At 57.7% G+C, this 26,593-nt stretch overlaps 1 protein-coding gene across 1 annotated transcript in view; it reads right to left on the bottom strand.

Annotated features, from left to right (window-relative positions):
- COL27A1 (collagen type XXVII alpha 1 chain) overlaps nucleotides 1-26,593 on the bottom strand; it is a 141,458-nt gene that overhangs the window by 48,806 nt on the left and 66,059 nt on the right. Inside the window, exons 16-27 of the mRNA XM_045296543.1 lie at nucleotides 26,240-26,284; nucleotides 23,110-23,163; nucleotides 21,780-21,833; nucleotides 21,020-21,073; nucleotides 18,407-18,460; nucleotides 18,219-18,272; nucleotides 16,569-16,613; nucleotides 15,391-15,444; nucleotides 13,390-13,434; nucleotides 5,527-5,580; nucleotides 3,718-3,771; nucleotides 3,472-3,525 (exon numbers count right to left, since the gene is read on the bottom strand). Of these exons, the coding sequence (XP_045152478.1) occupies nucleotides 3,472-3,525; nucleotides 3,718-3,771; nucleotides 5,527-5,580; nucleotides 13,390-13,434; nucleotides 15,391-15,444; nucleotides 16,569-16,613; nucleotides 18,219-18,272; nucleotides 18,407-18,460; nucleotides 21,020-21,073; nucleotides 21,780-21,833; nucleotides 23,110-23,163; nucleotides 26,240-26,284 (621 nt within the window). The remainder of the gene's footprint in view (nucleotides 1-3,471; nucleotides 3,526-3,717; nucleotides 3,772-5,526; nucleotides 5,581-13,389; nucleotides 13,435-15,390; nucleotides 15,445-16,568; nucleotides 16,614-18,218; nucleotides 18,273-18,406; nucleotides 18,461-21,019; nucleotides 21,074-21,779; nucleotides 21,834-23,109; nucleotides 23,164-26,239; nucleotides 26,285-26,593) is intronic.

The following is a 26,593-nucleotide window of genomic DNA, read 5'->3' as shown; positions in this document are numbered from 1 at the left end:
ACACACACACACACACACACACACACAGAGCTGCCGGGTCCCTGTCGGCAGAGCTCAGCAGGGTGTGCGCCCTGACTTGGCCCCATAAAAAGCCAGTATGATTCCCGGATGGATGGTGAGGGCGTGCAGACTGAGTGAGAAGGGACGGTTTTACAGATCGATCCCAGCATATGGAAGGCAGGCAGGCATCCATGGGCACTCCCGGAGCCAAGTGTCTGCTTGCAGGTGGCAGTGCGGCAGGCTGACAGGAACAGGTGGGGAGCAGCAGAGACACTGGGTTCAAACCCCAGCTCTGCCACTTACTACCTGCGTGACCTCAGACGAGATCACCTGACCCTTGGGGACTCAGTCGCTTCGCCTGTAGAACAGGAATACGAAGAGCCCTGCCTGCTAGAGTTGCAAGGAAGATAAGCTGGGGCGTTCTCGGTGGAGATGAGTCATTGGGTTGGGAGAAAGTGGGCTAGCAGACCCGGCTGTGCTCACGGGGTGATGCTGTGAGGTCCCCAAGTCTCCTCTTCCTCCCCCAAACATGGGGGAGGGGGCGTCTCACTGGCCTCCGTGGGCTGTCCGAGAGCTTCCCCAAGTCTACGGAAGTCAGAGTAACTGGAAACTGGGAAATGGCATCATGTCACATGGTGACAACGGCCCTGCAGCGGTAATGGCCTATCACCAGCCATGCTCAGTAAACACGTATATACGAGCGGGCAGTTTTCCAAGTGTCGCTCTGTGCACTAGCTCATGATGCCTCACAGTCGGAGGCAGGAACCGAGGCTCGGGAAAGCGAGCCCCCCAAGCCCCAAACTCCCTGCCATGGAGTCGATGCCGACTCACAGGGGAGAACTGGCCCTGTGTGTTTCTGAGACTGTAACTGTTTACAGAAGTTGACAGCCCGCCTTCCAGCAGCCCCAAACATAACCACGACACCACCAGGGCTCTGCCCCACAGCCAGGAAATGGGGAGTCGGGATTTGGACCCACACCATGCAGCTGGGCTTCTGCAGCTTCCTGCTGCCCCTGTTCCCTCGGGGCACTATGGGCAGCTGGCTGGCTGGAAGGAAGCTTGAGCGGGCCAAGGATGATCCTTAGTGGCCATCACTCCATAGTGATCAGGGGGCCAGACAGTGACGGATTTCACTAAACCCAGGCTAGCCCACTAGATGGAAGCCGAGGCCAGCTGAGGAAGGCCACTGCGGCTTCTGCACAGTGAGCGCCCACTGGCGAGTGGGGGCCCGTCTCAGCTGGGCTTGGGCCTGTTGGAAATGAAGTGCGTAAGCAGCCGAAGCTCCCGAGAGTGACGAACTGGGGGTTCAAGAGCCGCAGCAGAGCTTTCTTAGGGAGGGACCTCCCAGGTGCTTGGCCACCTTCCAAGGCTAAGCAGAGTATCCCCAAGCCTAGTTTCCACATCTCCCACTAGCCGTCCATCCTTGTCCCTAGGACTCCTTCCCAGCCCGTCCTCCTTGCTGAGGACAGATGGGGAGACGGGCTCAGAGAGCCCCTAGGCCCACAAGCCAGAATGTGATGCTGGGCTCTGAGATGCTCAGACCCAGGCCGCGTCTGGGAACACCTGGTGGGGTCCTGCTTCCCAGGGACAATGGGGAGGGCAGGTGGGCAGCAGCCTTTGGCTGGATACGCTGGGGCTCTGGATCCCAAGCAGGGCACGCTGGCTCATTACGTCATCCCCACCCGCCAGAATGCTGGTCCTGCTTTCTGCCCTCAACACCCTCACCTACCAGGCCCCGGCCAGATGTGGTTCTACTCCTTCCTGGTGACAGGGGGCAGGCACGTCCTATGGAGCCAGGGTGCCAGTTTCTGAGCCAACCTCTGCAACTCGGGACCTGCCACCTCACCTCATGCTAACACCTCCTCCTTTGCACAGTGCTTACCAGTGTCCCCCACTCCTTGTCCCTGCTCCTGTCCCCCATCTCCCTCTAGCACACTGCCTGGCACACAGTAGGTGATCAACAAGGATCTGTTATTGGATGACAAAGTATTTATAGCTGACTCCTCCCTCCCCTTCAACAGTGAGACTCCTAGGTGCAAAATCTATTTTGATCATTTCTGTACCTTCAGCATCAGACTAGTGTCCACCGCATAGTAGGTGTGCAAGAAAAGTCACAGGTTGAGCTGGCTGGGCTGCACCAAGGGTGCAGAGAATGGATCTCTGTGAACGTGCCTGAAGCCAACCATCCAGCAGAACAGGGAACTCCCCAGTCTGGCCTTTGGAGAGGACGTGGGCAAGCTAAACTCCCATCACCCTCCAAACCTGTGAAACACACACACACCAGCACCCCACCCACCCACCTATATATACATACCACACACACACACACCCCACACACAAATCACATACCACACTTCACATGCACACCCACACAGCCCCAACACACACCACATATATAGACAAACCCACCTACCCCTTCCCACTGTCTGAAGTCCAGCCCTTCACCCACAACAAGAGCACATCTAAATAGGAGAGACCCCCCTCCCCAGCTCCACATCACACTGACACACTCAGGGAGTGGGGTAAGGTGCCCTGGATTCCTGGGGCCGCTGACTCCACTCCCCGTGCTCCCTGACCCCGGCTGCTCTGCCTGAAGCTCCTCCGTCATCACAGAAGCCCAGCCCTGCTGTCCCTTAGCCTGGGCCCCAGTGCTTGCTTCTCCAATCAGTTCCGCATCTCCCCCTCCCACCCCTCCCTATGCCAGGAACAGAAATTCTGGAAGGGCGAGGCCATCTCCTATCCTGTTGCCTTTGGGAATCCTATTCTGGGCTCCTGGAGCTGCCCCAGGCACTGCTGCACAGCCCGAGTTTCGGAGCGAATGAATGAATGAGCCAAGGAAGAACATCCATCCTGAATGGTGCCGATGACAAGCGGCACACTGTGAGGGACACTGCCACGTGCAAAGCACGTCAGCGGCAGGGCTCCGTGGAACCTGTGTGGCCACACGGCCATCCTTTCGTGCTGTCTGAGGAGCGACATTGAGACTCGGAGACCCCACAGGACCTGCCCTAGAGGAACTGGGCTGCAAACTCAAGCCTGACTCTGAGGCACCCGTGGGCTTGCGCTCAAGAACCACAAAGGATGTTGGAGAGTGAATGATGCCTCCCCAACCCCCCAAAAGATATGTGTAGGCACCCCATGCATGTAATGACCAGTGGGTGCAATTCTGTGTGCACACAGGGCTTCCTTTGTTATGCACACCGGGCCGGGTTTGAGCAGCTGGGCTCTAAAGCTCATGATGTCTGAGGTACGAAAAGGGCAGACTGGACACAGAGACACTCTCACCTAGAGGGCAGGCGACAGGTGAGAATGGCCTAAGGCTACCCACGAGGAAGGAACTGACAAGACCAGACCGGATTGGACATTTAGCTTCGACGACACTAAGAAAACAAACACGTGCCCTTTACAGCCACACACTGGAGGGCTTGCTGTCAGAGCAATGCCCAGGAGCTGTGGCAGGGCATTGCTTACCGGGGGTCCAGGCTCTCCGGGGGTCCCAATACCACCTGGCACTCCAGGGTGACCCTACCAAGAGAGAGGAGGGAAAGGAACCAATTATGGGAGGTGGCTCTTCCTCCCCCAGTGCAGGAGGGCAGCAGCAGGCCCGGGGAGGGGCATGACCCTCATCCTCCAGGGCTGGGGAGACAGAGGTGGGGAGTGGAGCTGTCACCGCAGCTGAGACAGGAGAGAACAGGAGGAGGCGGACTTACTCCTTACCATCGACCCCTTGGGTCCAGGCGCGCCTGGGGGTCCCATCATGCCCCGGTCACCCTGTGATGGAGACAGAAATCCGGGGATGGCATGGCGGGCGGGGGGCTCTTTGTGTTGGGAGGATTTGCCCAAGGCCTACAGTCTCGGCCTGCCTCGTAGGGCGTCACCCAGGGTGCGATGAAGGGGCCGGGATCTGAGGCTCCACTCAGCAGAAGCCAAGACCCCTGGTCCAACGACCTGGGCGGGCTCTGTACCCGTGGCAGTGTGCCACACAGTGGGCCTCCCGGGGGCAGGGAGGGATGGTCCTGATTAAGGATGCACTCATTACATTGTCCTCTTTGATCCTGGCCCACGTCATGTGGCCCTCATTAGGCCCGGCATCCTCCGGGCTGGGCTGGCGGAGACAAAGATGGCAACAGAAGGCCATTCCTTGCCTGCCCCACCCTCCTCCCAAACCTCAAGGAGACACTGGAGCATGGGAGACAGGGCTCAGTTCCTCTGGAGTGACCCAGTTGGACTGGGCGGCGGCGGGCGGCAGGGGTAGCAGAAGAAGCTACGGCCGGGAGACAGAGTGCTCTGGGGGCCATCCTGACTTTGCCTGGGGGAAGGCCCTGGTGGTGGTATCCAGACAGGCAGCAAACACTTACTGAGCATCCACTCTGTGCCCCGAATTATCCAAAGCTGGGCAGAAGGATCCTCCCTCCCATGGAGAGGATGAGGATAGTGGGCAGAGGACAGATACCAAGTGTCACCAAGGGCGAGGGCAATGAGGGAGTGGGCCATGGTGCTGAGGCAGCAGGATGGGGATTGCCCCACCTGGGCACAGGGTGTTCAGGAAGCAGGGGGTGCTGCTTGGAGTGAGCTACAGGACAATTCGGAGCATCCTCGGCGTCCCGAGGTCACGAGTGTGTGTGGGGGGGCGGGGGTCTGGCCAAGGGAACCCTATGGCAGATGTTTGGGAGGCGTGGAGGAGCATGGAGTGTGAAGAGCTGGTTCTGACAGTGTGCTCCAGTGACACACGCGGCCACCACGGGGGAAGCTGGGGGAAGGGTCAGAGAGCTCTCTCTTCCAGGATCCCATACTTACTCTGTAGTGAAAAGCCAGATCCGAAGGGAAGGTACCCCGGGACACGGGATATAGGGAGTGGTGAGTGATGAGGCGCAAGACTGTCTTATAAAGGTAGTGGGGCCCGACCGGGGCGGCTGCTTCTGCTCCCTGGGCCTGCTTTTACCTCTGAGTTCTCCCCGAGGGCCTGCTCGTGGGGTCAGGGCCCACCCCAAGGAAGGTGTTCACCTTCTAGGGCCTGCGTGAGGCTGCCACACGGTGGCCTGTGGGACTGAACCTGGTTCAAATCCCAGGTCTGCCAGGGACTCGCAGGGCGACACTCAGCCAGTCCATGCCTCTAGGGGAGCGTCTGAATTTGCTCATCTGTAAAATGGAGCCGCTGGCAGGGGGAGGGGAGACTCAGGCGACCTCAGGAAACACGCTTCTTTTTCAAACAGGTGATGCCTCACCTCCGTCCCTGCTGCCCAGCTCCGAGCGTGCCAGTGGGTGGCCACGGGGAGCCCAGCGTTAGCCAGCAGGCAAATGAAAATCTGTGCTTGAGGACAGGGACGGAAGGGCAGGGCGGAAGCCCCAGGGGATGCTGGGAAATGGGATGATGGTCTTTGAGTGTCTGGAAAGTCCAGGCAGTGGACAATGGGCCGCTAGCGGGGTTGTCCTCGGATTCCCCAGGTTAGGGACCCCTTTCACCCTTTAAACATTTCAAAACACCAGCTCTGTTTACTTCTCTCCACTCCACCCCACACAACGTACCTTTTCTCCCACGATGCCTGGCTCCCCGACCAGACCGACGAAGCCCAGCAGGCCCTGCATGAAAACAGTGAAGGGGCAGGAGGAAGCGGGGTGCAGTGTGAATGCACAGTACCCAGCTGAGTTGTAAAGGCAGTTCCCCGCGCCTCCCCCCGCCCCGTGTCCCCTGCCTGCGCCTGGTCCTCCCCACTGCTGAGGGCTCCCCTCTCTGGGCACCATGCTCTCCTCCCTCACTCCCCCAGATGGCTCTGAGACGGGAGCCAAGTGGTGGGGCCGCTGCCAACAGCAGGGAGAGCCACACATTCCTCTGGAGCCAGGAGCAGGCTGGGAGGCGGCCACGTGTGGAGGGGGTGGAGCAGGGGACCCACGCTCTGAGCTGTGCTGGGAAGAAGCCTGCCTGCAACAAATCTGTCCCCATCTTTCGGGCCCCGGCTGTTTCAAAGGAAGACACAAACCCTCTGGCTGGAACAGAAGGAGCCTAACAGCCTCTGCCTGGAGACCAGACAGGAAGCTAGGACGTGAAGACCTTTCTCTGTCTCCTGAGATGCTTCCTCTCGCCTCTCTTGCACGCGCACACGCACGCACACACATGCACACACGCACGCACACACTGTTCCTGTTGCTCTGTGACTCCACAGGGGATGGGGGGGGGTGAGCTGCTGCTTCTATTCCAGGGCTTTCTCCTAGGGGGCTGCTGGCCTTGCTGCTGTAGCCCCCTGACCTGGCAAGTTCCCATGCACACAGCAAGGGGCACAGTCTCCATAAGTCCCCCAGGAAGGCAGGGGTCTCCATTTCTTCTTCAGGCCCTGAGCTCATTCCTGCTCGGGAAAACGCACCCTGAGGGAGTTTCCTGAGTGGCTCTGGGAGAAGCACACGTGTCTAAGAGAACTAAGGGGTGGGAGATCACCCCTGTGCAACCTACCCTCAGCCTCTAACACACGTGGCCAGAGAAAAGGACCTGAATGGAAACAGGCCCACAGTCACATGCTCAGGAGGTAACTGGGGTGGAGGTAGTGGGGGGTGGGTGGAGAGGTAGCAATTCTTAAAAGACTAGCACTTGGAGGTCTAAAAGGCGGGCTCTAGCATGGTAATGTAGGCTACTCTGCTGGGTCCCAAGCCCACACCCCTTCCCTCCACCCTGAGGCCCCCAAAGTGGGTGGCTGTGCTTGGGGCACAGAACCCCCTGGCACCCAGCACTGTCACCACACGTGGGGGACCCTGTGTCCGACCCTTGAGGAGTGAGGGTGCAGTCCGAGGTGTGAGGTCACAGCTATAACATATGCAGCACTTCACGTGTGCCCAGCGTGTCTGCCTGGCACTTAACCTACATACTCTGCCATGCAATCTTCAAGTGGGGGGAACCCCGGGGAAGTCTCTGAGCCCCTCTGAACCTTGCCTGCAGGGTGGTGGGGGAGGGCGTTGAAGGCCCTGACCTCCTGGTTGGGTTCAGAGGATCCAAGATGATGTGAGACACACCCAGCCACTCCACAAAGGTGCTCTCCCTCCCGTCCCACCCACAAGCTGTTTTTAAGGGGCACCGGGGTGAAGCCCGAGGGCTCCCGCCCCAAAAGGGAGCAGTCAGAAGATGCCGAATGCCGCCGGATGGAGGGGATAAAACCCACTCTGTTCAGAGGCCCGGCTTCACTGGCCCAGAGAAACAGAAATTTCATAGCTACTTTAAATTTATGAGTTGTTAGGGCCTGGAAGGCAGGCAGGTCATAAACCTCTAACAAGAAGCCAGACAGGATCCTAATGAATAAGGGCCATACAACCAGTACCCCTCTCCCCAGCGCCCCTAGTGGGACGTCCCCACCCCCCGGGGTACTGCCCGAGAACATCCTGGCAGGCCTCCTGCCGGTGGAGTCCAGGCCGAGCCCAGGGCAGCAGGCGATGCTTCTGCAAGGCACTGCGGGCATGGCTGGCTCTTGTGGGGTTGGCAGGAGGGTGTGGGTAGGAGGCATCAGGCTCCCTGCAGCCAGTACTGCACAGGCAAGACCTGGGCTCTGATTCAGGAGAGCAGAGGGTCCTGGTCCTCGGGTGGACCCCAAGCAGGGCCACTGTTTGCTAGGAGAGTGAGTCTCTCTCTCTCTCCACCTCCTCTCCCACACAGAATAGTCTGCTAGGCCATGGGAGGTGTGACGGATGGTCATGGATCTCCACAAGGGCCAGATTTCTCAGAGTTAGGGATCTGTAGGCCGGGCTTGCCCAATAGACAGAGGCTCCTGAAGGCTCTCAACCACATCATCACCCTGCATCCCCAGCACCTAGGACAGGGCCCGGCCAGCAGCCAGTGGCTAGGACTCGTAGACAGAAGCAAGGCTTTGAGGACATGGATAGAGAGTCTGACCTTGGGAATCCACAGACGTGTCAGGTGTCAGGCTCAGCTCAGACAGTTATCACCTGTGTGATCTCAGGTAAGTGACTTAGTCTCTCAGAGCCTCGGCTACCTCATTTGCACAACAGAGATCACACCTCCTGCCCAGGGGTTGCTGGAGAGAATTGCAGGTGTGTGGCAGAGTCTCGTGTGTAGCAGGTGCCCGGTCAATGTAGCTCTTGTCCTGCGCGGTGAGCTTTGCACCTCCTTCTAGGGCTCCCTCCTCTGCTATGATTCTGCCGTGAGCAGGAAATGGCTGTCCCCTACCCCTACCCCCCGCCCTCCCCACCGTGACCACAGGGCCATGAGGACGGCAGGCCTCTCCTTGCTTTGGTCAAGCTGGCTGGGAGCGCTGATGAGCCTCCTGGTTCCAGCTTTGCCCCTCCCCAGCTTCAGCACTGTGATCCAATGTGTCCTTCATGGACCCAGGACTGCCGGTGAGGACTAGCATCCAGGGGCTCTTCCCGGGGGCTCATGGAAGTCTACATGGATGGAATTTAGGGGGTCTATTCATGGGGGGGAAGGACAATTTCCCATTTTCCTCTCCCGTGATTGCAGGACATCTATGGCTTTGTCAGGGGCATGCAATCACCACAATGCCCTTGTTGCTGCATAAGGCCACAAGATGGGTCGGGAAGGCTTGTCGCCACTCTGAAATCAAGGCAGCTGTAGGCCTCCTGCTGTTTGCTGTTGCTAAATGGCCTCACGTCAACCCTGTGGACACGAAGCAGGCACTGCCCGGTCCTGCGTCTCCCTCCCGCCCACAACTGCGATGAAGCTCAGGCTCTCAGCCACCGTGTGCCAACCCATCTGGTTGAGAGTCTCCCTCTAGTTGGCCGATCCTCTACTTCACCAAGCATGCCCCCTCCTGCTAGCATGTCCAAAGACTGTCTTGACCCCCTTGTGTTCACTCCCGTCGTGCTTCCCCAAGATAGATTTGTTCGCTCCTCTGACCAAGCCACAAAACAACCCACTGCAATCCATTCTGACTCATAGTGACCCTAGACGGCAGGAGAGAACTGCCCGGATCCTATAGGACAAGGTAGAACTGACCCCGTGGGTTTCTGAGACTTTACAGGAATACAAAGCTCCGCCGTCTTTCTCCTTCGGAGCAGCTAGTGGCTTCAAACTGCTGACCTTCCGATCGGCAGCTCAACTTGTAACCGCTGCGACACCAGGGCTCCCGCTCTTCCGACAGCCCATCGTCTATCTGACAGTCTTTGCCAAGCCCGCAATTCAAAGACATCGATTCTTCTTCAGTTTTCTTTACCCACTGTCTAGCTTTCCTATGAGTAGGAAGGGATTGAAAGTTCCGTGGCTTGGGTCCGGGAGGCACACCTGAGTTCTTTGTTTTATTTTTAACATGTTAACACGGTCTTGTGCACCTGATTTACCCAGGGCAAGACATCATCTGATTCCACGGTTGCCTCTTCCACGGGCATTACCTATGGCTCCAAGGACAATGGAAGCCTTGGCAGCTTGTACCTCTATTGGTCCAGTTGTCACAATGTTGGCTTTACATATAGGGAGTTGCAATCCACACCAAAGACTTCAGTCTTAATCTCCATCAGCAAGGGCTTCAAGTGCTTCTCACCTTCAGCAAGCAAGGTTGGGTCATCTGCACATCACAGGTTGTTAATAAGCCTTCCTCCAATCCTGATGCCATGATCTTCCTCACATAGTCCAGCTTCCCAGATTATTTACAGAAGATGGTGAAAGGATACAACCCTGATGCACATTCTTCCTGATTTTACATTCTGGTCCAACAGCAGTCTCATGGTCTGTGTTCAGATTCTACATGTGCACAATCCAGTGCTCTGGAATTCCCACTTTAATGTTACCTATAATTTGTTGTGATTCACATGATCTGATGTCTTTGCACCATCACTCAAGCACAGAGGAACATCTTTCTGGTATTCTCAGACTTTAGCCAAGACCCATCTGACACCAGAAGTGATACCTCTCATTCCACATCTTCGTCTGGGTGTGCCAGGTATTTCTGGCAATTCCCTGTCCACACAATGGTTTTTTAATCACCTTCAGCAAAATTTTACTGATGTGTGCTGTTCATGATATTGTTCAATAACCCCTGCATGCTGTTGGGCCAACTTTTTTTGGGAATGAGCACAAATAGGGATCTCTTTCCATTGTTCGGTCAGACAGCTGTCTTCCAAGTTCTTGGCACAGCTAAGCGAGAAGGTCCACACTGCATATTTATGGAAACATATCAGTGGCTATTCCCTCTGTTCCTGGAGCCTTGTTACTGATTGGTTGGTTGGTTTGCTTGCCAACCTTTAGTGCAGCCGGGGTGTCTTCCTTTAGTCCAATCAGTTCTTGGTCACCTGCTACCTCTTGGAATGGCTGAATGTTGGTCCATTCTTTGTCAGTACAGTGACTCTGGCCTCCTTTGATGCTTACCACGGTGTTAACTATTTTGTGTCTAGAATCTGCCAATCTTACAACTTAGCTTGAATTTTATTTTTCTTCAGCTCTCTTACCACGAGGAAGCTAGCATGTGTTCTTCGCCCTTGACTTTCTAACTGTTCGTCTTTCTGTATTCATCATAACTCTGTGCTTTACCTTCTCCAGCTGTCCTCTGAGCGCTTCTGTTCAGCTCCTTCACTTAACCACTTTCACTTATTTGAGTTGCTCTACATTCAAGAGCAAGTTTCAGAGCCTCTTCTGACATCCCCGTTGGTCCTTTCTTTCTTCTAAATGATCTCTTTCTTCAGGGATGATGACCTCGATGTCTTTCCACAACTCTTCTGGTCTTCGCTCATTGAGAATGCATCGCCTCTATTGTGGAGACAGCCTCTCAATTGAAACACCCTATACCCAAGGTGATCACTTGGCTCTTGTGGGCTTTTCTTTTTTGACAGCTGCCACTTGAGCTTGCCTGGGAGCCACTGATGGTTTGCTTCACAGTCAGCCCCTGGCCTTGTTTTGGGTAAAGATATTGATGTAAGAGATGTAAGAGATTTGATTTCTGTGTATCCCATCCTGGGAGGTTCATGCATACGGTCATTGCTCACGTTGGGGGGGGGGGTAAAGGATATTTGCCATGAATAAGTCAGTGGACTTGAAGAGTGATATACTCTGATCCCTGGTGCTGTTTATAAAATCAACCACTGGTCCTACTGTCCAACTACTGATCCTCTCTGCTTCCAGCTTCGGATCCCAATGACTAGTAACTGGCCATGCATCTTGGTTGTAGACTTGATCCGTTTCAGATAAAAATCTCAACTTCTTCACCTTTAGTATTAGCAGTTGGTGCAAAAATTTGAATAATGGTCATATTGTTTGGCTTCCTTGCCGATGTCTGGGTATCGCCCCATCACTGGCAGCATTGCATATTAGGGTGGATCATAAAAGTCCTTTTTGATGATGAATACGAGGGCATTCCTGCTTGATTTGACACTCCCAGCAAAGAAGACCATAATACCAGTCTATTTCCGCTCATCAACATCTAGAACATGCACCTGTAAGGGTTCCATTTAATTCTGACAGTTTTTCAATTTTCCGATGTTTATATTTTGCATGTTCCACATTCTGATTACTAATGGACGTTTGGGGCTATGTCTTATCGTTTTGAGTCTTGCAACATCAGCAAGTGAACGTCCCAAATGTTTTACCCCACCACGTCATTAAGGTCTACAATGAGGAGGTAGCTTTCATACATCGAGCGCTTTCTGGTCTGAGGGGCTTGTTACCCACCGTATATCTGACAGTGCTTCTCTGCCATTCATGAGGTATTTCAGAAATGGGTCGCCAGGTTCTTTCCCCAGTCTGTCTCAGGCTGGAAGCCTCGCTGAAACCTGTCCACCATGGGTGACCCACCTGCACATTGAATTATCAATGGCTTAGCAGTTCCCTGCAGCATAGAGGCATTGAAACCACAATAGTGTGACAAACTGACAGGCAACAGGTGGACGCTCATGGCTAGATGTCATTATTTAGTGTACTGGTAAAGACACCTATCTAGAAATAGACAACCTCAGCATCGTTTCATAATCATATTTCAATACGATCGCCACTCTTGGTCATCCTTTGTGTGTGCGTGTTAGTTCTAGGCAATTAAAATCTCTGTTCTGAAGAGGCATCCACGGGGTGGCACAAGCAGAAAAGTTAGGAGCCCGTGGATAAAGGGACTGCCCAGGACCATGCCGTGGACTGTAGAAGGACACACGTGTCTGTCTTGGGAGACGTACAGCCACCACAGCCCGAGAAGCAGGGATGAGGAGACGTCTTAGTCGCGCTTATTTTGGAGATGTTATCAGGACGTTCTGATCCCTGGAGAAGCAGGTCATGCTTGGTAAAGCAGAGGGTCAGGGACCAGAGGAAGGCCCTCTGCGAGACGGACTGACCCGGGGCAGCCACAGGGCCCCGAGGCAGGGGGACAGAGTCCAGCAGTGCTCCCTTCTGCTGTCCACAGGGTCATTCTGGCAGCTGACTCGTTGGCACCTGACAACAATAGAAACCCCGTGTGTCCTGACATTCTAGGGCTCTGTGCATATATGCCCCTGGGGACCTACTCGCCCGCATAGCCAAAACATTGAGTCTGCTTTTCCAATCGGGAAACATATCCAGGCTGTGGCAGCCTTTCCAAACTCCCGGGCTTCCCACAGTATGTGCTTGAATGACGCTGGAAAGATTTCAAAACTCTGAGCCGTTCCCCGCCCCACCCCACCCCCTTCTTCTAATTCTGCGGAAACCCATCCTGCGCATCTCTCACGCCACCGTGGGCGCCTCTCAAGACGGCAGCAAGGTTCTTCAGCCTCCCTTCTGCTCCACCCACCCACCCACCCCCCTACCTCCCGGCTGCGGGGCTCTGGAGTGGGTGGGAGGAGGGGTCCTTCATTACAGGAGCAGAGGAGAGGGTCACCTCCCACCCTTTGAGCCCAGAAATCAAGCTTCCAGGAGGCACGTGGGCCTGGGAAAAGAACCCGGAGCTGTCCATCTCACCAGCGGCCTCTGTCCAGCACCCAGGGCCCTGGCATGGCCTCAAACCTCTTCTCTAATGGCTAGTGGTCGCCTCTTCTCCTGTTCAGACCACGGCCAGGCTGCCCACAGGCCGTGCCGCTGGGTTGAATTTCACGTTCTCTGTAATTTAGAGAGGCCTGGACCAACAGAGCTGGGCAAGCCGCTACACTATCTTTGGCTTGTCCTTCGGGGCACTGAGGAGAACACAAACACACACACACACACACACACACACACACACACACACAACCCTTCAGGACTCCTCCAGAGGCAAACTGCTTGGGGCGATCGCTTGGAGCCTCACTAGGGTAATGCCGTGGCATCAGGCCTCCGGGACCAGCTTTCCCACCCAGTGACACCATGTCCACCTCCCCAAGAAGGGCGGGTCAGTGGGCCTCCCCAGAGGGCTGGTCTGAGAACTGAGTACGGTGGTGTATGTAGAGTGCTAGGCACAGAGAGGGAGGCATATTGGAACCGCTCAATACACGGAGCCCAGAGGTTCAGAGACTCACCAGCTCGCCCATGGGTCCGGGCCGCCCGGGGTTCCCTGGCTCTCCCTGCAAAGAAACAAAGATAAGGGGTCACTCAGGGCAGTAGGTGGAGTCTCGGCCTCATAGGGTACTCTCCAAAATCTGTCTCCTTGGTAGGTCTGACCCAGGAATTTCATGACCAAAGTGTAGTTGTGGATACCCCCAAACAAAGTAGGGACAAAAGGAGGCTTACACAGAACCGCTGGCCCCAGGGATGACCTTGTTACCCACTCCTTCTGAGCCACCCTTGGCAGATTACTGCGTGCCCTAATGTTTACAAGTCATCGAGACTCCCATTAACCCATAACTGTATTTTATGGAGGTGGAAACGTAGGCCCGGAGAGATGAAGTAGCCTGCCCAAGGTTACGCAGGTAGGGCTGGACTTAACCCTTGGCCTACCTGACTTGAACTCCCATTCATCACAGGGTTTGAGCTGGAGCACCCAGGACCCCAACCCACCTGAGCTCTGCTAAAGGTCAGAGGTCAGCAGCTCTGGCCTGGTCACAAGACTGCCTCTAACCCGGATGGGCTCAGCCTCCCCAGTGATCACGTGCGATCAGTCTCCTTTGGGGAGGGGTCATTTCTACCTATCACAGCCTTGTCTGTCAGCTCCATCCCAGGCAGGGGTGGTTCATAGATTCAGGCAGCCAGAAGGAAAGGAGGCTGCCCCCTTGGGTCCCCAAAGTCTCTGGAAATGATAGCGGGGGCCCAGAGTAGTATAACTCAATCTGAGTGAGCCGGCTAGAGGTGGGGCTGGTCATGGGATAAGGCCATGGGCCCAATCTACCAGCCCTGTCACTGCTCCCCCACAGAAGCGCAGCTGGTGTCTGGGGAGACAGGCTGCCACCTCACTGGGCAGGGCACGGGCTCAGAGCAGCCAAGTCTCTTCCACGCTCTGGCTCCAAACTGGACGTGGTTCACTGCAATGCCGTCAAAGCGCGGCCTCGCCCAGGGTCCCTCCCCAGACCTCACGCTCAGGCCAGGCTGAGAGGTGGGCCATTCCCACCGAGGGGAGAAGAATGGAGCCCTGAGCCCGGGAAGCAGGAGGCCGGGGGTCCCCTGGCTCTGCCCTAACCCCTGCTGGTTTTGTCCACTTGGAAACCAGGCCCAACAACTCCTGCTCCCCCTGCCCACCAAATCCAACCCACCAGAGGGACCCTGCCTCTCCCACCCCAGGTCGGTTCTCTTCCAATGACTTTAAAAAGGAGAAAAACTGTTAACAAAGTCACACATTTTGGGGGCTGGGGGTGGATTTTGGAAGCGGATAGTGCAGCGGGCTGGCCCACATGGTGAATGTGATTGGTAAAACCGATGCTTGTACACACCCTGCCGAGATGTTGATGCTCCCTGTACACATGGAGACAGACAAGGAGCCGGAGAAGAAAAGAGCTCTCCTGTGATCCTGGATCCCAGCCTCTGCCATCAACCTCCCCACCTCTGCCCCGAGCCAAGGTGGGTCCCAGTCCTCCCTAGCCCTGCAGCAAGCTCACCCTTCACAAAAGCAAACCCACTGCCGAGTTGATGCCGACCCACAGTCACGCTAGAGGCAACCCCGTGGCATATCCAACTGCGTTTCTGACTGCCACGTCCTCCTCCCATAGAGAGGCAGCTGAGCGTAAGCCTCTGACCTTGGGCTTAGCCGCTGAGTGCTTAACCAGGGAGCCACACCAGGGCTCCTCGCTTCCCGTTTGAGAGCCTGCTGGGCTCCCGCCTGCCGTGGCATCTCCCTATGGCAACGCTGAGATGTCCCACGCAACCACCTTGCTGGCTGCCTGCCGCGTTCTATGACTTTACACTCCGCTGTGAACCATCCACCTCCCTGCCCGCCCCCGCCCCCTCCAAATCCACAAGGGTGCAGGCCTTGTCCTGGGTCGGCTCCCTCCCTCCTCCTTCCTCTGGTGTTCTCTCACCTCTACTGCCCCCCCCCCCCAAGTCCAACTTCCATCAGATGACACCCAACACCCATGCCCAGCTGCCCTCACCTTCATGCCATCGGGGCCAGGCCTCCCAGGAAAGCCCTTCCGGCCGAGTTGACCCTGCAACCGAGAAAGAGAGTAGGAGGGGCTGCTGGGGGCAGTGATGCTGGAGGACCAGGGTCTCCCAGGACCTGGCACCGCGGAGCCACGGGCAGGGGAGGGCCCCCGTGGCGCGAGGCTGACAACTGTGCTGGGGATCCCAGCGGGGCAGTCTCCAGCCCTGCAGACAGTCCTCTCAGGGCTGGTCTCTTCACTTGTAAATGGGGGTGGTGCTACCAGCTTCAAGGAGTGAGGGAAAATGAGGGGTGTTGACAGAGCATAAAGGGGCCGGGGACCATTGGGAGTCCCTGAGGCTCTTCTAGAAACCCACGAGGTCAGAGCTATGTCCCTCATAATACAAAAGTCCCATTCCACTTTGCCCTCCCTGCTTCTCTTGGGAGCTTAAGCGGAAGGAAGTGGCCCAGTACGGCAACAGGTTGAATGAAGAAGCAGGTGTGAGCAGCCAGCTGGCTCTGATTAAGCCAGACGTGAAAGAGATTTGCAAAAACGGTTCTTAAAAAAAAAAGCGCCACTACATTTGCTAAATTACTTTGCTTCGGATACTACAGCTACGTTCATCACCACATTGTTTGCTGTGACGTGAAGTGGCTCGGTCTTCGTTGGAGATGAAATCACAGACTGCTCGTTTTCAATACCTGAGTGTTCACTATCAATATGGTAAGTCCTCACAGCCGTGACCCACACAGCCCAAAGCATTTTGAGGCCCTCAATAATTCTCAAGACCACTCCGAAGGGGTCCTGACCAAAAAACCCCACGCACGGCTGCTTATGCCATTGTTGGGGGTGTATGCAGAAGGTGGGCGGCCGGGACCGGCGGCTTCCAGGAGGCAGTGCAGAGCAGCCAGTTGACTCAGGGCCTGTGAGAGGCGGGTTCGGTCCCCGCCCCCTTTAAGTTGGGTCTCCTTCGTGGGAGACTCAGGGGGGAAATGGGCTCACAGCATCCAGCACACAGGAGGGGGCTTCAAAACGTGCATGGCCACTCCATTTCCCCCACCCAGCAGGTGGGCTGCATGCCGGCCAGCTTGCCGCCTCTCCCCACCCCCCTCTTGGGTCTGTCCTAGTCCCAGCCACTGGCCACTCATCCTCCCCTGTGACATCACTGGCCTCACCAGCTGGACACTCACCTCCACGCCGGGTGCCCCCGGAGGCCCCATGGGCCCCTCGTCTCCCTAGAGTGGGGGAAGACAGAGGAAAAGGGAGGCAGTTACTCCAGTGGGGCTATTGGAGGATTAGTCCTGTCGGGAGGAAAAGAGTGGGCAGAGAGAAGCAGGGCACCTGGTCCACCCGCCAGGCCCACCCACAGCCACCGCCTGGGCTTCTGGGCAAATGGGGGTGCAGTATCAACTGAATGTGATCAGCGCAGGTTCAGGGTAGAGCTGGCTGGACAGTCAGACACCGCTGTGTGTGAGGCGGAATAGAGCCAGAGCCCGCCGCTTGCAGGTGCAGGCTTTATCCTGAGCTCAGCCAAAGTCTCCCCGGTCACTTGCCTTCCTCATGCCTCAGTTTCCCCGTGTATGCATGGCACAGAGTGGAGAAGATAGGCCTTAAGCATGAGGACTGGCTTAACCTGAACTGCTGGAGGACAGAGATGAGGCCTTACCCTCTCTGGAAACCACGGCCCGGCACCACTGCTGAGATGGCACGTGGGTGTTCCCGTGGGGAGAACTGAATTAGAGTGTGGGGCTAAAGGAGCAAACGCCGGTGAATGCATAAGGCCCAGAGCTGGCGCTGCCTAATGGGCTTCCTGGAGATGATACAGGCAGATGGACGTAGCCGATACTGCCCCCACCCTCCTTCTGAACCACAGGGATGCTCCAGACCCTCCCGCTGGACCAGGCAGCCTCCAAACTGGCCCTTCTGGTAGGGCAGGCCTAACCAAGGAGCTCCCTCTGGAGCCTGTCCCCCCACCCCCACCCCACTCCCCGGCTTCCAGGAAAGGCCCCATGCGGTGGCTCCCAGAGCGAGCACTAGGGCTGGGATCCTGCCAGACCCACACCCAGAGCCCTGAGCAGGGCTCCGTGTCAGCAGGATGCCTGCTTGCGGTGAGCAATCCCAGCCCTCTGCCTCCTCTCCCCAGACTGTGGGTCAGGACGGCCCTGGGTCCTCGCCAAGGTGGGCTGGGGAGGAGCTCTAGGAGGGGCCGGGCATGAGTGGAGCAGGCCTGCAGAGAGGACTGCACCCTGACCCTGGATCCCCTTCAGCCTCACACACGAGGAATCAGGCAGGCCTTTGCACTTGCTGGCTTGTGACCCTGTGCTAGGAGTACCACTCTCTGTGACCCTTTGCCAGGGGTACCCACCCCTGGGCCTGGGCACATGGACGGCAGCAGCATGGGCTTCCACCAAAGGCTTTGGGCTCAGGCAGGCCTGGGTTGGAATCCGCCGCTGCCTGCTACTCACCAGGGGACCCCTCTCTCGGTCCCACTTGGCCTTACCATGCTAAAAGGGTACTGCCAAGCCTACCGTAGTCCCATAGACAAAAGCCCTCCTACAGGGGGCTAGTATGGCCATGAGCAGTGAGGGTGGCTCTGGGAGAAAATGGACAGGGTAGGGTGGGGCGAGGAGAGCCTCGGAGGGAGGGGGACACACTCTTGGACACCAGAGCAGAGCAGAGGCGTGGAAGGGACAAGGAGGAGCTGGGAGCAGTTTCCCACTGAGGGTTCTCCAGCCCCAGCTCAGTCCTCACTACCAGGACAGGGGTGCCCCCGGTCAGGGTGGGTGTGGTGGAGGGGATGAGCAAGGGGGTGCTCACTGGGTAGGGCCAGGTGGTCTCACCTCTGACCCCAGCTGCCCTCGGGGTCCCGGCAGACCTCGAGCTCCAGGCTTGCCCTGGAGAGAAGGGGACAAACGAGTCTCCATCAGGAGTGGACAAGATGCCCCCTCCTCCCAAGCCAGCCTCAGAGGCCCTTGGCCTCCCCGAAGCTGCCGACTCTTCACTGAGGGTCACCGGGGCAGCTGCTCACCTTCACACCTTCGGGGCCGTTGTCCCCGGGGGTGCCAATGTCTCCAGGGAACCCCTAAGGGGAAGCAGAGAGAAGGGTCATCCGCAGGGCTTGTGAAGGGCGTGGGGCTGACCTGGGCTGCCACCCATCATTCTGACCCTGGCCCAGAATCCGCACGGGGGTGGCAGTGTCAGCAGGAGCCCTTAGAGTTGCTTAGATGATTAGATGAGGGTGTGGGAAAGCACTGGCCAAGGGGACAACCTGGGGCCTCCTGCCTCACGCGCTGCTCAAAAGCAGTTAGGGGAGCGAGGTGTGTGGGGGAGAAGGTGTCACTCCCCTTTAGGCCTAGAGGAGGCTGGGCAAGGCCTGACTAGCAACCACCCCCACCCTCGGGCTCCCAGCCTTGTCCAAGACATCTCATCCTGGGTCTGCAGGGAGCCTGCAACTGTGATTGTTTTCGGCATTGGCTGTGCCCGTCAAACAGCTGGGAGGCACACAGCTGACCAAGCCCACTCCCACCACAGTAGAAATCCCCTGCCCTCCAGGCCAAGTCTGATGAACACTGCCCATACCACCACTAGGAGCCTGCTGCCGCCTGCCCCAGCTGGACTGGCTGACCGCCACATGGAAAATCCTTCCTGACATGGAGTGGAATCCCCTCCCTCATCTCTCAGCATCCCTGTCCTGCCCCTCTGGCCCTGATGGAACATGGGGACTCCACTTGCCCACAAAGGCCTTGTGTCACATGGAGGCTGGCCACCCCAGGCCCAGAAGCAGCCCCCTCTTCTTTCCCCTCACCCCTGGCAGTCAGGGTCCTCCGCTGCATAGCTTCTGCTGTGGGCTGTCTTCCCAAGAGAGCACCCAGAGTAGCGGGAGGCCCATGGGGGCTGTGACAACCCCCCACTCAGGATAGTATGCAAGGCCCCACTCTTGTTTTAGGGTGACCTGTGCTAATCCAAACTGAGCCTCAGGCCTCCCAGGGCAGCCCCAGTCCTCTCTCTCGGTTCTCTGCCAGCTGAAAACTGGAGTCCCCATGACCACAACACCCCACCTGCTTCTCTCTCTCTCTCTCTCTCTCTCTCTCTCTCTTCCAGCGTTCTAGTAATTTCTGCTACATTCCAACCTACATACCCTCTCACACATCTCATCAGGCAAAGGCAAGAACGCTCCTGGGTACGGAGCCAAGTCAACACGATAAAAAAGTCTTTTTCTCTAAGACAGGAGCCTCAAGACCCCGTCTGTGAGAGACTCGGTGTGGACCCCTGCAGCCAGGCCTTGCAGCGCCCCCGCGGCGGCCTCAGCCTCCCCATCTGAAAGGGGGTGCCCGTGGCTCCGACGGGGTAGCGTGAGGAAAGCCCTGTCCGCTCAGTGCCTGGCCCTCGGGAAGCACTCAATAAAATCTGCATCCAAAATGACGCAGGGTCCCGAGTCCTGGGAAAGCAGCCGGCCCGGGGCGGGCCTGTGTCCAGTGGGAACTTGGCCGATGGGGTGCTGATGGGATTTTCGCTCACTCACATCTGGCCCATTGATGAGTGAGAGATAAAACTCAGCTGGAGACAGGATTGGGAATGGGTTCTGGGGACGGAGGCAAGGGACAGGGAGACAGGAGGTACTATCAGAGCCCGACTTCAGCTGAGAGGAGCAGTCACCTGGGCACTGAGGCCACCACTCATGCAGGACAGAAATAGGGGAGAGGCAGACCCCAGACTTGTCCAGGGACCCTGGGCAGAGCCAATCACTATCAGTCACCAAGGAGGTGACTGTGCTGGGCTTTGTGGCTCGGTTTCCTCCTCTGTGAAACGGCGGTGGTCACACAGGTATGGGGGCTGGGCAACAAGTTCCCAGCCCTAAGACTCCACCCAGGTCCCTCCTGAGAGCCAGTGAGCAGGCTTCCCTCAAATATCCCTGGCCAGACCACTGGGAAATTCCAACTCCCAGTGACCAGGCGGGAACCAGGGCCATGGCCAGAGGAGAGGGGCCAACACCATCTGTCTAAAGATAGGACTTTGCCGCGGCCAAGGTCAACACAGTGGAAAGTCCGAACTTGCTGTAGTTTCAGGAAACATTTCCTCACCCATCCAGGCGATACCAGGAGTCATCTTTGGAGGGGCCCAGACATCTGGCAGAGCCAGACTTTTCTTTAAAATGGAGAGACCCTGGGGCCGGCCTAGACCCAGGAGGGTCTGGGTGCTGCTGATTCTGAGACCCACAGCCCTACTTCCGGCTCGGCCCTGGACGAGAGGGAGATAGGGAGAGCACACCAGCTCCTCCTGGGAGCTGCTCCCACTGCAGGGATTGGACAGAGGGTTGGGGACAGAGGGTTGGGGAGCGCGAGCTGAGGGTCCAGAAAAGAGCCCGGCGGGCTTTCCAGTCAACTGCTGGGGTGGCTGAGGTCCCACAGGCTGGAGGGGAGTGTGGAGGCCGCTTCTTATCCTTGGGTGCTTTGAGAGTCCCTGGGTAAACTGGAAGAGGCTGCGTCTGAGAGGAACGAATGCTGGCCTAGGGATTTTTCTCTCGTCTCTCACTTGCTGTGTGACCTCTGGCACGTCTGGGTCTCAGTTTCCCAAGGACAGCCCCTTGTCCAAGGACAGCCCCTTGTCCAAGCAGCAGCCAGCCAGAGAAATGGGAGCATACCTCAGGTCCAGGGGGCCCGGGAAACCCAAGCGATCCTTTGTCTCCAGCTTTGCCCTGTGGAAGAGAAGGGGTGGCGGGGAGTGGGTAAGCACAAGCCACCGGCTCCCTGGGTTAGTCTCCTGACTCTGGCTGGCTGGGAAAGCCCAGGACCCTGGCATGCACTTTGCCTAGCCACACGGATGGAGATGTTGTGCTTCCTAGTCACAGGGTCCTGGAAGTGGCCTGTCCTCGAGGACCCTCAGTCTCCGCGCCTGTTAACACGGGAGCCCTATCAGTCCCCGAGCCCTCCTGGGGGCTGCTGGCAGCCTTCAGAGAGATGGTGCAGGGAGTGTCTGATCCACATGGTCATGCTCGTAGAGACAACTGCTCTCATTAATAGCACCACTCTTAGTAGCATGACTAGCATCCACGAGGCAGTAAAAACCAAAGCACAAAACCAGTCGCTGTGCAGCCAGTTCCGATGGTGGTGACCCTAGGCCCGCACATCAGGGCTGAGCTCTAAGGGGGTGTCAAGGCCGTGGGTTCACGTGGCCAACCTTTCTAGTAGTCAGGATTCCCAGCAGAACCCTGCTGAGGACTAGCGGCTGTCTAAGAGGCTGGCCACCAGTGTCCTCTCTGTAACGTGGGCAAGCACGCTTCCCTGCCCTGCTCAGCGTGTCCCTCGGCGCGGCAGAGGAAGGCCCGAGTCCGAGGTGTAAAGGACCTGCCCTCCATAACCATGGCTGAGGGCAAGGTCAGGGGTGTGGGAGGAGGTACTTACCAGAGGTCCTGGTTTCCCACGTGCACCGGGGAACCCTGGCATACCCTGGTTTCCCTGGAAAAGACCCAGAGGGCTGGAGTTGGGGAGAGGCAGACCGTAGACAGCCAAGCCAGGCCTGGAGGACAGCCACCCCACTTTGCTCACTTGCAGGCCCCAGTTTGGCGCACACCCGCCCGGGTCCTGGACCCTGAGCCCCAAGCAGGCACTTTATGCTCAAGACCCCTGGGGCAGGGGCTACGAGGGCAGCCCTGTGTGGCTCCTCCTAACACAAGCCCAGGAGACACTGAGGCCAGGGCAGGGCAGCCCATGGGAGGGAAGTTGGAAGAGGGTGAACTGGCCAACATCTGGGCCTCATTGACTGGCGGGGCAAGGGCCAGATGTTGGCCACGGCGCTGGACTCTGGCAAAAAGAGGAGCTCGCCCCAGCAGGCGTGTGGTGGGGTGTGGAGAAGTCGAGGAGGCCCTGATTGGTCCCAGGGGTGGGTGGTCAGTCAGGAAGGCCTATTACTCAGTGCATGTGCCAGCCCTCAACAGCGGCTGCTGGGTCAGGACCCTGAGCCCAGCTCCAGCAGGGCAGGATGGGGCCCTGCCCCAGTGGCTCTGGTACATGGTAGATAAGACTGTGGGGTGGTGGTGCTGGGTGGCACTGATGACTGATAGATAAGACTGGGGGGGGGGTGCGGGGGGCAGTCCCATCAGAGAGGGGCAGGCATGCTGCTCAGGTGTCTGGAGCAGGAAAGGGCCCCTCCCCAGCCAGGTGCAAGAGTGACAGCCGAATGGGGCCCTAAAAGGCCAGCCCTGCAGGGCTGGGACGGGCCGTAGAGACGGGGCGGCAGGTGGTCCAGGTCGAGGCAGTAAGGTGCAAAAGCCCGGAGGTACCCTAGGCAGCGGAGTGAGGTTGGAGTGGAGGACAAAGGAGGACAACAGAAAGGTTCTGGGAATCCAGGATGTGGGGCCAAGTCTTTTTTGCGGGAGCAGATGGGAGCCACAGACAATCCCTGAACACACAGCAGAACTGCTCCTGCCATCTGGGAACAGTGAGAATGAGAAACTGGGGAGCAAATGGCTGGACCCTGGAAATAAGAGGGGGCTTCATAACAGGCATGGCAAAACGGGACTGGAAGATACTGGAATCTCTCCGTGAACTTGTTGAAGCCCCCCGGTATGCTAGCAGGTTGCCGCACGGTGTGGGAAAGAGGTGGTCCGAGTGGCTTAGGGGGTGGAGGGGGCAGGTGGTTGTAAAGGGACTCCTACCACAGGAGGCCCTGGCTCTGAGGAGGAGGTCAGGACAGGAGGGCTCGGGGACAGGGATGAGAATTCGACGCACTGACCTTGTCTCCTTGGAATCCGGGGTCTCCTGACACACCTGGAGCCCCATGTTCACCCTAAATGCACACCAGCAAGACGGTTACAATGGGCACCGTGGTGAGCTGGAGTCCTCCCCAGCCTCCAGACCCAGCGGTCAGGGTGCAGTGTCCACCTGACCAGCAAGGGCCTTGTTAGAGTACAACAGGGCAGGCTGCTGCGGGGAGGTTAGCACCTGCCAGGGGCAGCGCATGCCGCTGAAACGGCTCAAAGGGATGCTAAACCAGCCCCAGTCACCAGCCCTCTCCTAGAGAACTGGTAGTACTAGGACAGACAATTTCTTGATCCTTCCACCTCTTCATCTTCAACTGACACTGTCACAGTAGTGCAGCCTAGGCCCTGCACCCCGATGGCTTCTGGGGGCTTGCACCTGCCTCCTAACACTGCATCACCAGGCCGGGAGCCCTCGCCTCGGCTTTCTGTTCGAATTTCTGGGCCTGCAACCCCTCCCTCACTGCTTTCAGCCATCTGGAGCCTGAGGGTCGAGGTCCCCGTGGTGCAGACGGTTCTGAATGCACGCAGCTGTGACTGAAAGGCTGGAGGTTCAAGTCCGCCCCCTCAGGCACCTTGGGAGAAAGATCTGGAAGTCTGCTTCCAAAAGCATCAGCAATTGAAAACCCCTTCGCAGCATCTTTCTCATCTGACACCCAACTGCCTCGCCCGGGGAGTGGGGGTTGGGGGGGCGAGCTGCTAAACTGGGTGTTTCTGCTCTAAGAGGATGTCAGAGGCACAGACTGGGTAGCCGATTCTGATGCTCGGAGGCCAGTTCTGCTACCTCCCTGCTTACAGCCATGTTCTGCCCTGCTGAGACCAACGCCCCAGAAGGAAGCTGGGGCAGACACAGATGGGCCCATATGGAGAACCGTCTCCCACAGCCTTCCCCACGCCCAGCTTCCCGACCGCAGGGCAGAGGGCCAGCGGGCCTGCGCAGGCCTCAGAAGGCAGAGAGGGGAGCAAAGTCCAGGAAGGATGGGGCACCTCAGAGAGCCCGCACTGAGCTGCTAAGGCCACAGCAGGCGGCAGCACGGCCCTGGGAGATGGAAAGCCAGAATGGACTTACTTTGGATTTTCCAAACTGGAACATCCTGGCCCATATCCTAGCGTTTAGAGAACGAACACTTTTTTTTTAATGTCCAAGAGGGGGGTAAACATAGTTTTTAAAGGAAAATTTAAAAGCCACATAAGCAGTCAGGACCATTGGCGGTGGCGGGGCGGGGAGGGTGGTGCGGTGGGAGGAGGCGCCTCCAGCACTGGGAGTGGAGGGAAGCAGGCGGTTGTAAGTGGGACAATGGCCAGGCTGGGTCATGGAAAATGTGGGCTTCCAGGCAGGAGCGACCACAGAGCACCAATGGCTGGCTCTGTCATGCAAAGAGAGAGTGAGGGGACAGGAGGCTGATCAGAAAGCACGACCCTCAGCCTCGATGTTCACGGCCTCCCCCACCCGAAGGGGCAGACACAAGACTTGCCTTTTCTCTCCCCCAGAAACGGATGGGGTTTTCTCAAAAGCTATGGGCAGGGAGACCATTTCCTCCTGCTGCCCCCACCCCCTTTCTTTCCCAGCGCTTTGACATCTCTCCATGTCCCCAGCCCCACCAGTCAGTGAGCCAGCTGAGCTCGGTACATATACGTAACACATTCATTTCCATGTTCCTCGAGAAGTGGGGAGCTGGCGGCCAGTTCTGCAGAGGGACCTATAAAAAGCTCCCTCCCACCCTCCCCGGCCCCCACCCCCGATTTCCTTTCTCTCGCCCTGGTCCATGACTTCAGCCTTTCCAGGGCGCTTGGGAGAAGCAGGTAGCTGTGGGGAAACTCTCCCCCCCAAAAAACCCTTAAACTAGAGAGGGGAGGAGAAGGGGGCAAGCAGCCAGCAGGGTGGACTCAGGGGGCCAGAGCTGGAGGGTGGAAGGCAGAGGGGGCTTCCAGCAGGACAGTCAGAGGCAACGGAGCTGGAGAGTGGTGGACTACAGGCTGGGATGAGCACCACACCCCCAGCCTGGGTGTGTGAGCTTCAGCCCCACAATTCTAACTTCCCCTGGTAAATCACTGTCTCCTTTACAAGGAGACAAATCTCCCTTCACTGGGGCTCAGCTCCTCCATCTCTGAGGGGCAGGCAGTGAAGGGGGTGGCCCTCCCTGCGCACCCCCTGCTCCCACCCCCGGGGCCTCATTAGCAATGACCTCAGCTCAGCATGGTCTCCAGATCCAGGTGTCTGGGTTCGAATCCTGACACTAGCCTTGGGCCAGCTTCCAATCCATGGGAGAGGCTGTCCAGGGTGTGCCTGGTACTCCAGGAGAGCCACCTGAAGACAGGTGCAGAAGGGGGGGCTCTGGAGGCTCAGCTTCTGGGGGATACTTGGACTGCTGCGCCAGAGCCCCCCGGAATTCCTGCAGAACACCACGTGGAGGCCCCTTGGGGCACGGAGGAGACGGGCACAGAGTACACAGAGCAGAGCACCAGAGCCACACCGCATCTGTCCTCCCCTTCGGCCCCACCTGCCCATCTGTGACTGTGAGCTGGGTGCTGGGAGGGGGGCATGGGTTCAACTGCAGGGCTGTTTAGGAAACATGTGGCCAGTGTACACCCCACCCCCACCCACTCCCTAGAAGCAGCTGGGAGGAGCCCCCAGGAGCTCCGAAGCCTGCCTTGAGTTTCCGGCGGCAGAATCAGAGCACATGCACTTTGGGGTGGGTTCCAAATTCCATAGCAGGACGGTCCCTGCAGTTTTATGTCCTCTGGAGCCTCTGCCGGGCACAGGACCCCAGCTGCTGCCTGCCCCGGGACCCTCATTTCAGTGTCCCGACTCCATGACCCCTGGCTTTGGCCTCAAAGTCCTGGTGCTGGCAAGGCTGGATTCAGAGATAAGACTGAGCTTACCCCCCCACCCTTGATCTCACTTCTCTCCATCCCGAGTGAGCTCTCTGGGCTGAGACCTTCGTCTGAGACCAGAGTCCCCTGCGAGTCTCCATGGGGAGTGGCAGGCCGGGAAGGTGGGCAGGAGTGGAAGACAGGTGAGCAGGCAGCTGCAGCAGCAGTGTTGAGGTGAGAGGGGGCTCACATGCAGATAAACACAGTGCAATAAGGGAGTATTCCGATCACCTTATCACCTTTCAGTCCGGGCTCCCCCACGTTCCCCATCAGTCCCTGCAAGACAAAGGCCAGTGATCAGCTGTGAGGGAGGCTCAGAGTCACAGAGGCCAGGAATGCCCAGGCACCCGTAACCCTCAGGCCCAGGGCTCAGCTTTATCCTCCAGGAACAGAGACCCTGACCCCCATCTCCGAGATAGTGGAGGATGAGAAGGGGCAGTAGACTCAGGAGCCCCTGCTGACAGGGTGACAGGAGCATGTGGGTGTATCCCATGCCCACTCGCCCAGGGCTGTCACCCTCACAATATGGCCCTAGCACCTCGAACCCCTTTCCTCCTGCCAGGGATGCCATGAGCTCAGTGGCAC

Source organism: Echinops telfairi, unplaced genomic scaffold (genome assembly GCF_000313985.2).
Source record: "Echinops telfairi isolate 266 unplaced genomic scaffold, ASM31398v2 ScPeMD7_7410;HRSCAF=8448, whole genome shotgun sequence".
NCBI classification, from domain to species: domain Eukaryota; kingdom Metazoa; phylum Chordata; class Mammalia; order Afrosoricida; family Tenrecidae; genus Echinops; species Echinops telfairi.
The sequence above is the reverse complement of the archived record's forward strand: the minus strand, read 5'-3'. Positions and strand labels throughout refer to the sequence as shown.